The sequence below is a fragment of the Dreissena polymorpha genome, chromosome 7 (assembly GCF_020536995.1).
Source record: "Dreissena polymorpha isolate Duluth1 chromosome 7, UMN_Dpol_1.0, whole genome shotgun sequence".
NCBI lineage: Eukaryota > Metazoa > Mollusca > Bivalvia > Myida > Dreissenidae > Dreissena > Dreissena polymorpha.
In genome coordinates this window covers 23,701,766-23,719,295 of record NC_068361.1, presented here as the reverse complement: position 1 = coordinate 23,719,295, position 17,530 = coordinate 23,701,766, and the positions used below count along the sequence as shown (strand labels likewise).

Below are 17,530 nucleotides of genomic sequence, written 5' to 3'. Positions count from 1 at the left end.
GGCCTGTCCGAACTGAATTTGTATCATTCATCTGTCAATTTTAAATGAATTTTCAAGAATGATCTATTTGAGGAAACTACAAGTTCATGTTACATCTGTCTCCTTAGCTCTAAGATCAGGGTCACACTTAGATGTCAAACGTCATCTTGGGCATTGCACAATGTTGTCCTTACTGTAACTTCATGATTCATCACCTTAATTTAAAATTACTTGCCACAGATTGTCACTATCTAGAGACGGTGTGTTGCGTGTAAGACACTTATTCTTTGCTCCAAGGTCAAGGTCACACTTAGAGGCCATTGCCTGAGTCCATACTGTAACTTCATAATTGATCATGCAACTTAAACATTAAATTGGCCTTCCAATCATGCTTACTAAGAAGAAATGGCAGCATTTGTAAGATCTGTTTCTGTAACCTAAAAGTCAAGGTCACATGTTTAGGTCACAGATCAAATTTAGACATTATTCTGCTTGTCCTGACTGCCAATTCATTATTATGTCCCCCTTCGAAGAAGAGGGGGTATATTGTTTTGCACATGTCGGTCGGTCCGTCGGTCGGTCGGTCCATCAGATGGTTTCTGGATGATAATTGAGAATGCTTATGCCTAGGATCATGAAACTTCATAGATACATAGATCATGACTGGTAGATGACCCCTATTGATTTTAATGTCACTAGGTCAAAGGTCAAGGTCACAGTGACTTGTTCTTGGATGCAGCTTAGGACCACATTTGCAGATTATATTATGTACTGTTGTGGTGGGGTCTCCGTCCGTCCACCAGATGGTTTCCGGATGATAACTCAAGAACGCTTACGCCTAGGATCATGAAACTTTATAGGTACATTGATCATGACTGGCAGATTACCCCTACAGATTTTGAGGTCACTAGGTCAAAGGTCAAGGTCACAGTGACTCGTTCTTGGATGCGGTTTAGGACTACATTTGCAGATTATATTATGTACTGTTGTGGTGGGGTCTCTGTCCGTCCACCAGATGGTTTCCGGATGATAACTCAAGAACGCTTACGCCTATGATCATGAAACTTCATAGGTACATTGATCATGACTGGCAGATGACCCCTATTGATTTTGAGGTCACTAGGTCAAAGGTCAAGGTCACAGTGACTCGTTCTTGGATGCTGTTTAGACCACATTTGTAGATTATATTATGTACTGGTGTCGTGGGGTCTATCTACCAGGGCTAGCGCTGTCCAAAAATTTCTTTGAGCCAACCAGTTTTTAGCTCACCTGAGCGATAGCTCGGGGTGAGCTAATGTGATCACTCAGCGTCCGGCGTCCGTCCGTCCGTCTGTCTGTAAACAATTTGTAAACATCTTCTTCTACTAAACCATTGAGCCTATTTCAACTAAATTTCATGTGGAGCATCCCTAGGTCATGGGACAAAAGAATTGTTAAAAAAAATTTGATCACATAACCAAGATGGCCGCCATGACCATATATGGTAAAAACCTTAAAAAATCTTCTTGTCAGAAACTGCTCATCAGATTTTAAAAAAGTTTCACAGGGATGACCTTTGAGGGCTCCTCTGAAAAAGTTGTTCAAAGAAATTTGATTCGTCAAAAGACATGGCCGCAGGAGCTCGTTGAACTTCGCATGTTTATTCGTTTTTGCCTATTTTGTGAAAACTTTCAAAAATCTTCCACATTTTTTGTCCGATCCTTTCCAAATTTGCACAGTGTCTTTATATCAATGAGGACACGAACCCTACAAAAAAATGAGCATTATTGGTCCATGAAGTACAGAATTACCTCCCCTTGAATTGAGAAAATGGTGTTTATGCAATAAAGTCCAAATTTTTCATCCAATTCTTTCCAAACTTGTAAGGATTTAGCATGGTTCAAACAAGGGAAACAACTACGGTTTATGCATGTTCTTTTTATTACAGATTTGCCTCCCTTTAATTCATTCAAAATCTCATTTTACAGCAGAGATTCCAAATCTGACCTGTAAATGAGCCCCATATTTACTGCCAGTGCTAGGTTACCTTTTCCCATTTGATCATTCTTAAGTATTGGTTTTGTAATGCTGCTACTGCTTCTGCTACTGCTACTACTACTACTACTACTACTACTACTACTACTACTACTACTACTACTACTACTACTACTACTACTACTACTACTACTACAACTACTACTACTTCTACTACTACTACTACTACTACTTCTACTACTACTACCACTACTACTACTACTACTACTACTACTACTACTACTACTACTACTACTACTACTAGTACTACTACTACTAGTACTACTACTACCACCACCACCACCACCACCACCACCATTACTACTTCTACTACTACTGCCACTACTACTACTACTTTTACCACTACTACTACTACTACTACTACTACTACCACTACTACTACTACTACTACTACTACTACTACTACTACTACTTCTACTACTACTACTACTACTACTACTACTACTACTTCTACTACTACTACTACTACTACTTCTACTACTACTACTACAACTACTACTACTACTACTACTACTACAACTACTATTACTACTACTACTACTACACCACCACCACCACCACCACCACCATTCACAGCGACAAAAAAGTATTCACACAATGGCTGCTACTACAACTTATAGCCCATATAGGGGGGCATGCATGTTTTACAAACAGCCCTTGTTTCTATGGGATTTTAACCACAACTGTTCATGTTTATCTCCGACACATTTTTTTAGGTCACCTGTCATGAAGTGACACAGTGAGCTTATGTGATGTCCGGCGTCCGTTGTGCGTGCCTGCGTGTGTCCGTCCGTCAACAATTTGTTTGTGTAGACAGTAGAGGTCACAGTTTGCTTCCAAACTTGATGAAATTTGGTCAAAATGTTTATCTTGATTAATTCCGGTTTGGGATTGTATTTGGGTCATCTGGGGTCAAAAACAAGGTCACTAGGTCAAATAATAGAACAACCTTCTGTAGACAATAGAGGTCACAGTTTTCATCCAATCTTTATGAAATTTGGTCAGAATGTTTATCTTGATGAAATCTGGGTAGGGATTTTATTTGGGTCATCTGGGGTCAAAAACTAGGTCACTAGGTCAAATAATAGAAAAACCTTGTGTAGACATTAGAGATCACAGTTTTCATCCAACCTTTATGAAATTTGGTCAGAATTCTTGATGAAATCTGGGTGGAATTGTATTTGGGTCATCTGGGGTAAAAATCTAGGTCAAATAAATAGAAAAACCTTGTGTTGACAATAGAGGTTACAGTTTTCATCCAATATTTATGAACTGTGGTCAGAATGTTTATCTTGATGAAATCTGAATTGGGATTGTATTTGGGTCATCTAGAGTCAGGAACTAGGTCACTAGGTCAAATCATAGAAAAACATTGTGTAGACAATAGAGGTCATAGTTTTCATCTGATCTTAATGAGTCAGGTGAGCGATTCAGGGCCATCATGGCCCTCTTGTTTGTTTTTCTGTGCGCGAAAACTGGTTTGGAAATAATTATATATACATGTACTAAGGTCACAGTGACGCATTTACACAATGGCTGTTACTACAACTGACAGCCCATATGGGGGGCATGTATGTTTTACAAACAACCCTTGTTTATTATGCACTTTTAAAGTACTTGTCAAATATGTTTGACCTTGTCAAGAAGGTATGTCATCTGTAAAACCTCTGGTCCCACCTCAAAGTTCAAGGTCACACTTTGATGTCAAAGGTCACATTTGAGAATAATTCAGCTTTACCAGACTGCAACTTACTCATTCACCATGCAAATTAAAAACAACAAAAAAGATGTTCACCATGTGGAGATTCACCTGTAAGACCCGTCTCCCATGATGCAGTTTTCCAGGCCACTTATTATGAACTTATTTTGAAAATAGCAATGGTGTACTGTTCTGCTTGTCTGTAAAAGTTCTGGGTAGAAATCAAGGTAAAAGGGCAAATACCAGGCAGTGATAAAATATTGTTCATGTCAAAGCTCAGGTCAGATAACATGATCAAACGCAAATACCAGGCAGTAATAAACTATTGTTTCAGCTTCATAACCAGTGCCCCAGATAATCTGCATATCTGAATCTTTCTCCCTATTAAAATGTTTAAAAGCGCTTAGAAATACATTATGATGCGTATTGTAAATGCAACCTTTTTGACTTTTATGCAAATTCGTCAAATTTGATGCGTACGCTACAAAAGCTTCGATCGAAAATGCTTTGCTCATTTTCGGTATTTTCTTTTTGGAATTATTATCGTAACGCGGCAATGTTACAAACATCAGTTCATTAAAGTTAATTATGTTTACAGTTAAATTGAATCAATACAAGTGTGCAGCTTCAACAGAAGTAAAGCAGCAATGATGTTAAGTTATGCATGTTTATAACTCATTTCACCCTATTTCAAGAAAGAAAACACCCTGTTTTTCAAAATCAATGGGTAAAAACCCTATTTCCTTAATAATTATCTGGGGCACTGCATAACTTTAATTATTTCACCTTAATGTCTCTGCCGAAATCACACGTAACTGTATTTTCTAAACATACTTTGTAAAAGTGTTATATATGTGTGTCAATCGTTGTTAGTTATAGCTCTTGTTCTTAAAGAGAAGACATAATTATCTTTCTAGAATTAACTAGCATAGCACATCATCTTTTCTAGATCAATAATAATTATTTGGGACATATATTTTATACAATCGTATTGTTAATACCTGTAAACTATGTGTCACAGAAAGAATCAATGTTTGTGTTCTTATGTTTTGGGCTCGTACGTACTGTGGATATAAGCACCCATTATCAATGAATATTGTTGTCACAGTTGTTTCCTGGACCCATATTTTTCGTTATCATATTTATATTTTGAAAAAAAAACAACATAAGAAATGCTGCAAATTTTCTGATTTTCTTTCATAACATAATTTGTTTAACATGATTGCTATCATGAATATTGATACATTATTCCTAAATTATGTTTCTTCTGATACATGGATTTTGGTCAGTTATAGAACATTTGGATGTTTTTCTTACAACACTTATTGTAAAGGAAGCTTTTATTACTTTTTATGTCCCCCACTATAGTAGTGGGGGACATATTGTTTTTGCCCTGTCTGTTGGTTGGTTGGTCTGTTGGTTGGTTGGTTGGTTTGCGCCAACTTTAACATTTGCAATAACTTTTGCAATATTGAAGATAGGAACTTGATATTTGGCATGCATATGTATCTCATGGAGCTGCACATTTTGAGTGGTGAAAGGTCAAGGTCATCCTTCAAGGTCAAAGGTCAAATATATGGGTCAAAATCGCTCATTTAATGTACACTTTTGCAGTATTTCAATATTCAAGATAGCAACTTGATATTTGGCATGTATGTGTATCTCATGGAGCTGCACATTTTGAGTGGTGAAAGGTCAAGGTCATCCTTCAAGGTCAGATGTCAAATATATGTGGCCAAAATCGCTCGTTTTACGAGTACTTTTGCAATATTGAAGATAGCAACTTGATATTTGGCATGCATGTGTATCTCATGGAGCTGCACATTTTGAGTGGTGAAAGGTCAAGGTCATCCTTCAAGGTCAGAGGTCAAATATATGTGGCCCAAATCGCTAATTTTATGAATACTTTTGCAATATTGAAGATAGCAACTTGATATTTGGCATGCATGTGTATCTCAGGGAGCTGCACATTTTTAGTGGTGAAAGGTCAAGGTCAAGGTCATCCTTCAAGGTCAAATATATGGGTCAAAATTGCTCATGTAATGCCACTTTTGCAATATTGAACCTAGCAATTTTATATTTGAAATGCATGTGTATCTCATGGAGCTGCACATTTTGAGTGGTGAAGGGTCAAGGTCAAGGTCATCCTACAAGGTCAAACGTCATAAAGGGGGACATTGTGTTTCACAAACACATCTTGTTTAGCTTGCATTTTGTATGTCACAGTGTTTTTATCATGATTATTTATTTTTGGTTTGCCAAAAAATGAGTTCTTTGGTGAAAATTGTAAAGATAGCTTTTGAATTGTTGTAGCTGCCAACATATGCATCTCTCAAGATTTACTCAAGATTATTGATTTTGGGTCTGCCAAAATGAGTTCTGAGGTGAATGACTTCAAGGGCATGACACCGCAATACAGAGCTCCAGACATTGACAGATATCCACAACAAGGGCGAGTATTTTAATAAATATCTTAAAAGAAGTCCTTGTCTGCCGAAAATAATGTAATGCTTGCTAAATGACAACAATTGTTATGAAATAAATGACATTTATTTCATAATATACTATTTTCAGTTTTGTAAAATGTCAAATGTTTGAATTTTCTTCATTTGAGCAGAAAACATTTTACTCTTATACCTAATGATAAAATATGACATTTCTGCAGTGAAATGACGGCAGTGAGAATAAACAAATTGTTATTTTCACAGGTAACAATTTTTCAAAACTACTTTTTCTATTTGATGATTATCATATCAAGATTTTTATGATCACTGGTTAATTAAAATCGTTATTCCACCGAATCCAATAAATTTTATTGTTATTATTTTTTTTAACCGTTTATTTACATTGTTAAAGAGTTTTACTGAAATAGTGACGTCATTTGGTCGAAAAAATGACGTCATTTTGTGTTTTGAGGCAAGCCACGGGAGAAAGGGTAACTTTTCAGCGAAAGGGAAACAGCTGTTAATTATTTTCTTGAAAAAGGGGCATAAGAGAAACAGAAAATGTGTTCATGTCATGTAAGATCGTTTGTTATTTCACTCGTGGTCATAGAAAAATAATATTTTCTATGATTACTCGTGAAATAACAAACGATCTTACACATACATGAACCAATATCCTCTATATCTTTTAAGAATATATTGCTGGAACTGACCGATTTCAAAGCATTATTCTATTTTGACTGTAAAGATATCCATTTGAAACTATTGTTGCAAAGTTTTTATTAAAGCGTCTATGGAATGAGACATAAAAGTGTACAAAAAAAATGTTTGAAAAAATGTCTACATTTGTGCATGTAAAAAAATTTTTACATGAAAGGCCCAAATATGAAATTCTGTGAATGTATTACTATGTATTAAGGTAGCGCACCGTAATGATTTCCCGCGATTTCTTCAAAGATCGAAGAGCCTTTTTTACCTGTTTACTTATGGATATCTAATTAAAGCAGCTACTAATGTGAAGTTGTTGTGGACGAGTGGTAAAGGGGATAGACCCGAAATCATTTGGTATCTTCCCGCGCAGGTTCGAATTCTGCCGACAACGCATACTTTTTGTGACGCGTTTTATTTCTGTTCTAACGTAATTAGCCGGATTTTTTTCGAAAAAATCTCGGCTTATAGATTGATGTTGTCGGGCGGGCGGGGTGGCGGCGTGCTCGAAAATGTTAAAGTTCTTATTTCATGGTATAACTTTGGTATGCTTGGACCTAGAGTCTTCAAACTTGACATGAAGGTTGGCCAGGATTAACAGATGACCACTGGTCATTTCAAGGTCATTCATTTGAAGGTCAAGGTCACTGTGACCTTCAATATAAAAAATGTTAAAGTTGTTATAACTTTGGTATGCTTGGACCTAGAGTCTTGAAACTTGACATGAAGGTTGGCCATAACTAGTTAGTAACCACTGGTCATTTCAAGGTCATTCATTTGAAGGTCAAGGTCACTGTGACCTTGAATGTAAAAATGTTAAAGTTCTTATTTCATGGTATAACTTTGGTATGCTTGGACCTAGAGTCTTCAAACTTGACATGAAGGTTGGCCAGGATTAACAGATGACCACTGGTCATTTCAAGGTCATTCATTTGAAGGTGAAGGTCACTGTGACCTTCAATATAAAAATGTTAAAATTGTTAAAGTTGTTATAACTTTGGTATGCTTGGACCTAGAGTCTTGAAACTTGACATGAAGGTTGGCCAGAACTAGTAAGTAACCACTGGACATTTCAAGGTCATTCATTTGAAGGTCAAGGTCACTGTGACCTTGAATGTAAAAATGTTAAAGTTGTTATAACTTTGGTATGCTTGGACCTAGAGTCTTGAAACTTGACATGAAGGTTGGCCAGAACTAGTAAGTAACCACTGGACATTTCAAGGTCATTCATTTGAAGGTCAAGGTCACTGTGACCTTGAATGTAAAAATGTTAAAGTTCTTATTTTATGTTATAACTTTGGTATGCTTGTACCTAGAGTCTTCAAACTTGAAATAAAGATTGGCCAGTACTAGAAGATGACCACTGGTCATTTCAATGTCATTCATTTGAAGGTCAAGGTCACTGTGACCTTAAATGTTAAAATGTTATAATTGTTATAACTTTGGTATGCTTGGACATAGAGTCTTCAAACATGACATGAAGGTTCGCAAGCACACTTAGATGACCACTGGTCATTTCAAGGTCATTCATTCTAAGGTTAAGGTCACTGTGACCTTGAATGTTATTGTTGTTCATGTATATGCATGCATTCAAAACATAACACAAGGTTTGCTCATGCCTTGAAAAGTAATTACATTTTATTTTGACCTTTGAACAATATTTCAGTAATTTAAGTATTGCATTGACAAAAACACGAAAGGTACTTTCCTGTCATTTAAATCAAAAATCCGGCTTCAATGCGGTCATCTCCGACCGCGGAACTCTTGTTTGATATAAGTTAGCATATAAGCTATTTTTATTATTAAATATGTTGCAATTTGTATGCACATTCTTCAATTTTGAAAATTAAAATAACGTTATGGCTATATTGGGTGATTTACTGCCGAAAATACGAATCATGCATGTTGCATTTTTATTTCAAAAGGTAAACGGTAAACCTGTCTATTTCTTGGTATTTTTGCTGTATATAGTGTAACTTATAAAATCTAATTTCAAAATATTACTTAAATGATACTATTTTGAATTTTATGACACTTTGTTTTTAACCAATCCAATGTCTACTTGGCTGAGACCACTTACATTTCATGGCGCTCTTCCATAGATAACAAGTTATAAAAAATAAATGTATGTAAAAGAATACTTATTTCATCTTTTAAAAACTTTAAACAATTTTACTGCATCTGTACACACCAACTGCATGCCCATATTTGGAAATCAGGATGAATTATGCAACTTTCATTTACCCCAGGGGTTCAAATTATCTTGACAAAAGCCGAGCGTGGTGGTGGTTTTAACAAAATCCGTATATTTTTTTAGAAGCATGGAAAGCCTAAAAAAAAAGTTGCATGTAGTGCAGTGAAATGATGTTGATTAAGAAAATAATACATTAGATTATATTTGGAAAGGTGTCCATTACGAGTGCGCTACCTTAATGTTTGAATAAGCCTGATATATTATATTTGAGTTACAATCAGAAGCATACTATTCACCTATTCATATCTTTGATTGATTGGATAAGGCTTAAACACAATAATGAAGATATCTATATAACTGTTAAAGGGACTGTCAACCACGACGACGAAGAAAAGAAAAGTTGTAAAATACCATATTAATACAATTATTAGTTTATATTGATTAAAATATTACGACTGGTATGTTACATTACTTGCAAAAAGTTGTGAAGATTTCATATTTTCTGTATATTTGGTAATAAATTTAACTGGGTATGTCTTCCAGGTAACTACCAGTTAACTATAAATTACGACTGCAGATTAATCATCATCAAAGCGTGTTTAACCCAGAAATGCATATTGTGCATGCATAGTGAATTGTTTATATTCTATATATAAAATGATCAATCTACTTGCGTTATTTATAGTGTGTAAATCATTATGTCACCTATTTTTCGCGATGTACTTTCGATGTCACATCGCGAAATTTTATTACCGAATGTACTAAAAATATGAACTTTTTTCAAGTAATGTAATATACCATTCGTGCTATTTTAATCAATATAAACAAACAATTGTAAAAAAATACAGTATTTATGAACTTTTCCTTTTTTTAGTCATTCGTGGTTGACAGTCCCTTTAAGCAGATTCTATTGATAACATATTATGTTGGGCAAAAATTGAATGTATTTTCATCATTGAAGTTATGGTTGAGAAATGTTTAATTTTACATTTATGGTAATTATTTAATTTGTAATGATCATACATTCCAAATATTTAAAAAAAAAACACGCCATTTTTACAATGGTAAATAACTTTCTAAATGATGTTTAAATCGATCTTCAGGTGTGAGGATGAAGAGATTGCCGGAAAGGCCGACATGTTCTCAGCTGGTCTGGTCTTGATGTATATGTTGACTGGAAATCATTTTCTTAAAAGAGATGGAGATGCGTCCAAAGCTGGAAAGGTAATGTACAGTCTTTAAGATAGGATATAAGTTAATTTTGAGATCGGTATCTAAATCTTTTTATCACACGCTTACTAACAAAATTCCTGAACTCGTTTAATAATATATGGTATGATATGACAACTCGTGCCAGATCCTATACATCTCAAACTTAGATTTAAAAGGGATTTATTTAGGAAGAAAATGGGTCTGTGTGTTATTTCTTTGCAAAGATTGCTTATGTTGTTAAGTGGATTGAACTTGCACGAAACACATTTTTATACCCTAAATTTAGACAGGTTGAGGGTCACTTACATTAGCCCTTGTCTGACTGGCATCCTTTCAATAAACCTGTTTTCTGCTCAATAACTTCATTGTTGTGGGCATAACTCTTTAAGGATGGCCATTGCTTACAAGCTGAACATTTTTAACTGGCACAAAATTCTTTATTTTCAACTTAAATCGTGTACCTTGCACAAAAGTCGATATTATACAATTTTTTTTAGATACTTAAATTAACAAAGTGTTAGTCAAACGAGGAATTTGGGGACATCTGTGTCCTGTGGAACATTTCTAGTTATTTATTATTACTTTTAAGCTTACTATTCATCCAATTATTTGTGATATACTGCCAACCTATTCGTCATCAATGATGTTAGCATCAACGTTTTGCTCTTGTGAAAGTTGGCATGTAACATCTCCATATCACTGTTTATCGATTAAACATTTAAACATGTGATCAGGATGGTTGGGTTGTGTTACTAAGAAAGTTCAACAACTCTGAATTGCAGAATTATGCCCCTCACTGACTAAGGCCCTTAACTTTGACAGACATTTCAGCTGTATTATTACCCTTTGTACTAAAAAAAATCAGGTAATTTTTTTTGTGAAACAATTCAATATTACTATATTTAATCAAGATATTCATCTACATACACTGTATGGTACTTATCAAGTATTCTATGGCTTTAGTGAAACCTTATGAGCGCTTTTGAAGTCACATTGTTATCCAATTTCCATGATAATCATATATCAAATGAGTTCTAAAATGGTTCCGGTCTATTGAAAAACCTGGTGGCTCAAATACTGTTTCTATTGCTAAAGTGAAATATTGTGAACACTCTAGAAATCACATGTTTAGGCTAATATTTATGAAACTTGGTCAGATGATTTGTTCAAATAGTATCTTGGCTGAGTTAAAATATTGTTCATATCCATAAAAACGTGGCTCTGGGTAGGTCTTGGGTGGCCACCTTAAATCAGTTTTTATTTTTAAATAGGGGAAATACCTCTACCTTTTCTAGAAGAATTGTTGTCTGTGATATGTTCTATAATTGTTTACAAGACAGAATGCTAATAGTGAAAAGTATTTAAAAGACTTACTTTATACACTAATTAATGATTGGATATTGTTGAGTAAGTTTTGGCATAATTCTATGCAAAGGTTATTTTCTTGTGTGCTGGGGCTTGCAACAATGGTTTATGTTGCAGTCATTTCTTGCATGGCTGCACATGAATAGACCATTCATCCCAAAGAAGTTCACAGAATTATATCGCAATGTGGTGGTTAATCTCTTGAAGGACAATCCGTCCGAAAGATGGACTTCGTCTCAGGTGTTGGATGTTCTGAAAGAAAATGGTATTGTATATCAATTTTGTTTTTAGGGACAACAAAATATCTATGTTCGTGGTTTATATAAAGTGGTGTTACACTTAAGTCATGCTTGTCCATAATTGATTACTTTTATATGTGTATGGTTGTGCATGCATTCAGCTTGTACTAGTGTATTGATATTTGGTTAGATTGACGGTTTTAAAAGAAGTCAATTTTAAATTCAAGTTCTATACACATGGAATTCATTCAATGCAATTGTTATGCCCCTCTTCAAAGAAGAAGGGGTATATTGTTTTGCTGGATATCGGTACATTGTCTGTCCGTGGATCTGTCAATAGACCAGTCTGAATGTCGGTAGACCAGTTTGTTTCCGATCAATAATTCCTCAACCAATTTACCGATTGGCTTGATACTTCACTTGTGCATTGGCCTCGGACATAGGCCAGTCAGAATGGTGGTAGACCAGTTCATTTTCGATCAATAACTCATCAACCAATTGACCGATTGGCTTGATAATTCACAAGTGCATTTGCCTTGGACAGTAGATGACCCCTATTGAAATTGGGGTCACTCGGTCATAGGTCAAGGTCACTATCACACTTAGTGTGAAAATCGCTTCCGATTAATAACTCGTCAACAAATTGAACGATTGGCTTGATAATTCACATGTGAATTGGCCTTGGACAGTAGATGATCCCTATTGAAATTGGGATCATTAGGTCAAAGGTCAAGGTCACTATCACACTTAGTGTGAATATCGTTCCCGCTCAATAACTCGTCAACAAATTGACCGATTGGGTTGATACTTCACATGTGCATTGGCCTTGGACAGTAGATGGGACCTATAACAATTGGTTTCACTAGGTTAATGGTCAAGGTCACTATTACACTGTGTAAAAATCGTTTCCAATCAATCACTCGTCAACGAATGGACTGATTTGCTTGATACTTCACATGTGCATTTGCCTTGGACAGTAGATAACCCCTATTGAAATTGAAGTCACTAGATCAAAGGTGAAGGTCACTTTCACACTTAGTAGTTTCTGATCAATTACTCATCAATGAATTGGCCCATTGTCTTGTAACTTCATATTGGCATTGGTCTTGGGCAGTAGTTGACCGCTATTGAAATTAAGGTCACTAGGTCAATGGTCAAGGCCACTATCACACTAAGTGTGAAAATTGTTTCCGATCAATAACTCGTCAACCAATTGACCGATTTGCTTGATACTATACACGTGCATTGGCCTTGGAAGTAGATAACCCCTATTAAAATTGGGGTCACTAGGTCAAAGGTCAAGGTCTATATCACACTTAGTGTGAAAATCGTTTCCGATCAGTAATGGCATCGAATTGACCGATTGACTTGATACTTCACTTACGCATTGGTCTAGGACAGAAGATGATACCTATTGAAATTAGGGTCACCAGGTCACATATCACGGTCACTATCACACTTAGTTGAAATATCGTTCCCGATCTATAACTTGTCAACAAATTGACCGATTGGGTTGATACTTCACATGTGCATCGGCCTTGGACTGTAGATGGGACCTATAAAAATTTGTTTCACTAGGTTAATGGTCAAGGTCACTATAACACTATGTGTAAAGAGCGTTTCCGATCAATATCTCGTCAACGAATTGACCGATTGGCTTGTTACTTCCCATGTGCATTGGCCTGGGACAGTAGATGGCCCCTATTGAAATTGGGCTCACTAGGTCAAAGGTCAAGGTAACTGTGAAATCGTTTCCCATCAATTACTTGTCAACTGATTCACTGGTTTGGTTTAATACTACTCATGTGCCTTGGATAGAAGATGACCCTATTACAATTGAGGTCACTAGGTCAAAGGTCAAGGTCACTATCACACTAAGTAGTTTCTGATTAATTACTCGTCAATGGATTGACCGATTGTCTTGTTACTTAATATTTTCATTGCCCATGGGCAAGTATTTGACCGCTATTGAAATTGAGGTCACTAGGTAAAAGGTCAAGGTCACTATCACACAAATTGTGAAAATTGTTTCCGATCAATAACTTGCCAACCAATTGACTGATTGGCTTGATACTTGAAACGTTCTTTGTCCTTGGAAAGTAGATGAACCCTATTGAAATTGGGGGTCACTAGATCAAAGGTCAAGGTCTATATCACACTAAGTGTGAAATTGTTTTCGATCAATAACTCGTCAACGAATTGACTGATTGGTTTGATACTTCACTTGCGCATTGGCCTTGGACAGTAGATGACCCCTACAGAAAATAGGGTCACTAGGTCAAAGGTCAAGGTCACTTTCACACTTAGTGTGAATATCGTTTCTTATTAGTAACTCGTCAACCAATTGACCGATTAATGTGAAACTTCACATGTGCATTGGCCTTGGACAGTAGATGAGATCTATTGAAATTGGTTTCACAAGGTAAAAGGTCAAGGTCACTATTACACAGTAGATGAGATCTATTGAAATTGGTTTCACTAGGTAAAAAGTCAAGGTCACTATTACACTATGTGTGAAAATCGTTTCCGACCAATAACTTGTCATCCAATTGACCGATTGGCTTGTTACTTACCATGTGCATTGGCCTTGGACAGTAGATGACCCCTATTGAAATTGGGCTCACTAGGTCATAGGTCAAGGTCACTGTGACACACTAAGTGTGAAATCGTTTCTCATCAATAACTCGTAACCTGATTCAACGATTGGTTGGATACTTGCCATGTGCATTGGCCTTGGACTGTAGATGACCTCTATTGAAATTGGGGTCACTAGGTCAAAGGTCATGGTCACTGGCACAGTAAGTAGGAAAAGCGTTTCTATGCAATAACTTGTCAACGAATCGACCGATTGTCTTGATACTTCCCATGCACATTGGCCTTTGACAGTAGATGACCCCTATCAAAATTGAGGTCACTTAGTCATAGGTCAAGGTCACTGTCACAATAAGTGTGAAAATTGTTTCAGATCAATAACTCATCAACGTATTGACCAATTGGCTTGATACTTCCCTTGCGCATTGGTATTGGATATTAGATGACCTCTATTGAAATTGGGGTCAATAGTTCAAAGCCCTGTTTCGGGGGGCATATGTCTTCAACCATGGAACAGTTGTTATTTTTGCTGTTGACTGTCAATCAACTTGAAAACTGTATATCATACTGTATTGTATGCTATGTTTCATTATGAAGATTGTAAATTTGCAGTTGAAAGTCAAGAACTCCAGGAAAAGACTCCAAGAGGAAGAGGAGACAATCAACCAACCAGCAGGGACTCCACATCTATCAGTGATGCTAAAGATACAGCTCATATTAACATCAAGGTATCAGGGGTTTTTCAGCATTGTCATAAGTTTAGTACATAGGATGAAAAATGCATTCTATTTATCCTAGTTTACAAGTTTAGTACATAGGTTAAAACATTCATCCTATTAAGCCTATTTTACAAGTTTAGTACAAAGGTTGAAACATGCATCCCATTTAGCCTATTTAGCACCCTTTGCAGCCTATTTAGCCTATTTTACAAGGTTAGTACATTGGTTGAAACATGCATCTTATTCAGCCTATTTAGTATCCTTCTCAGGCTATTTAGCCTATTTTACAAGTTAAGTGCATAGGGTGAAACATGCATTTTATTTAGCCCATTTAGCACCCTTTTCAGCGTATTTAGCCCATTTAACAAGTTTAGAACATAGGTTGACACATGCATCCTATTAAACCTATTTAGCACCCTTTTCAGCCTATTTAGCCAATTTAACAAGTTTAGTACATAGGTTGAAACCTGCATCATATTTAGCATATGTAGCACCCTTTTCAGCCTATTTAACAAGTTAAGTATATAGGTTGGAAAATACATCATACTTAGCATATTTAGAATATTTAGCCTTTTTAGCAAGTTTGGAACATTGGCTGAAAAATACGTTCTTATTTGCACATTTAGCAGTATTTTACGCCTACATGTATTAAGCATATTTTGCAAGTTTATTACATGTATTTAAAAATACATCTTTAGCCTCTCAAGCCTATTAAGCAGCCATTCCGGCTTATTTAGTCTTTTTAACAAGTATATTAAATAGGTTACTTAGAAACAGGCCGATTATATATTAAATTCGCCAATTACAGACGACGAAATAAAAACAAGTATCAGTAAGCTTAAACGTGGAAAATCTCAAGGTAAAGACGGGATCGGGGCGGAATTTTACATAAATACTAAACACATTATAACTCCTATTTTAAATGTATTTTCAATAAGATTTTAACTTCCGGCAGCTTTCCTGATGCTTGGAGTGAAAGTATTATAGTACCTTTATATAAATCGGGTTCACGAAGTGATCCTTCAAATTATCGAGGTATATCTTTAGTTGACGTTATGTACAAGATATTTGCAGGCATCATTAATAATAGATTAACCAGGTTTGCAAATGAATTAGATTTAATTGATGAGGGGCAAGCTGTGTTTAGAGCAGGATATTCAGTTTCCGATAATATGTTTATTTTACAGAGCTTGGTGCAAAAATATATTTCTAAGCCTGGGGGTAGATTCTATGTGTTATATGTGGATTTTTTAAAGGCGTTCGATTCCTTGGTGCATCATAAACTGTTCACATGCTTTATGCGTAAAGGAATCCAGGGCAACGTACTTAAAGTCTTGACCTCAATGTATTCTAAACTTAAAAGTTATGTACGCACGAGCCCCGGTGCTATTTCAAGCCCGTTTACTTGTAATATCGGCGATAGACAGGGCGACTTGTGCTCGCCGATTATTTTTATTTTATATATAAATGATCTGTGTTCATTTATTCGACAAAAGTGCGATACTGGAATATTTGTAACAAACGATATCCCTGACATCTTTTGTATACTGATATTGCAAATTGTGCAGATACTGCTGTAAATCTTCAGTTGCAGATAAATGCTATTGCAGAATTTTGTACCTTAAAAGCATGAATTTAAATCTTAAAAAAACTGAGGTTATGGTATTTAGAAATGGGGGTCCATTACGTCACTATGAGAAATGGTATTTCAATAATTGTCCAATAAATATAACGTCCGTCTATAAATATATGGGCATCCTATATACCCCAAAGTTATGCTGGTCGGCTGCAAAAATTAGCCGCTCAGGGGCGAAAAGCATTATTTGCCATTAAAGAATACCAAATTCCGTTCGGATATTTCTGCTGTACAGAGTTCTTTAAATTATTTGATGCCATGGTAACACCCATACTCACATTCGGATCAGAAATCTGGTGATTCATATATAGCGATTCAATAGAGCGTGCACAAATTGAAGCTTGCAAGTACTTTCTGGGCGTAAAAACTACGATCAATAACTGTGTAGCTTTAGGAGAATGTGGTCGTTTACCAATGTACGTCATTTATCACTCGAAATGTATAAAATACTGGTGTAAACTTCTCCAGATGCCTGATAGAAGATATCCAAAAAACTGTTATAAAATGTTAAAGTCATTTGATGATATTGGAAGGTGAAATTGGGCTACGGATGTAAAGGAGCTTCTTTTTAAATATGGGTTCGGCTTTATTTGGCTCTCACAGGATGTTGGTGATATTGATTTATTCATGCTCCGTTTTAAACAACGCCTGACTGATTGTGCAACTCAAACCTGGCACAAAAATATAAATGACTCTTCAAGATGCGATA

The 17,530-nt window shown here is 35.8% G+C and overlaps 1 protein-coding gene across 1 annotated transcript in view; it reads left to right on the top strand.

Moving 5' to 3' along the window:
* LOC127839535 (uncharacterized) overlaps positions 1-17,530 on the top strand; it is a 101,623-nt gene that overhangs the window by 77,692 nt on the left and 6,401 nt on the right. The window contains exons 15-18 of the mRNA XM_052367927.1: positions 6,026-6,164; positions 10,162-10,282; positions 11,753-11,900; positions 15,079-15,194. Of these exons, the coding sequence (XP_052223887.1) occupies positions 6,026-6,164; positions 10,162-10,282; positions 11,753-11,900; positions 15,079-15,194 (524 nt within the window). The remainder of the gene's footprint in view (positions 1-6,025; positions 6,165-10,161; positions 10,283-11,752; positions 11,901-15,078; positions 15,195-17,530) is intronic.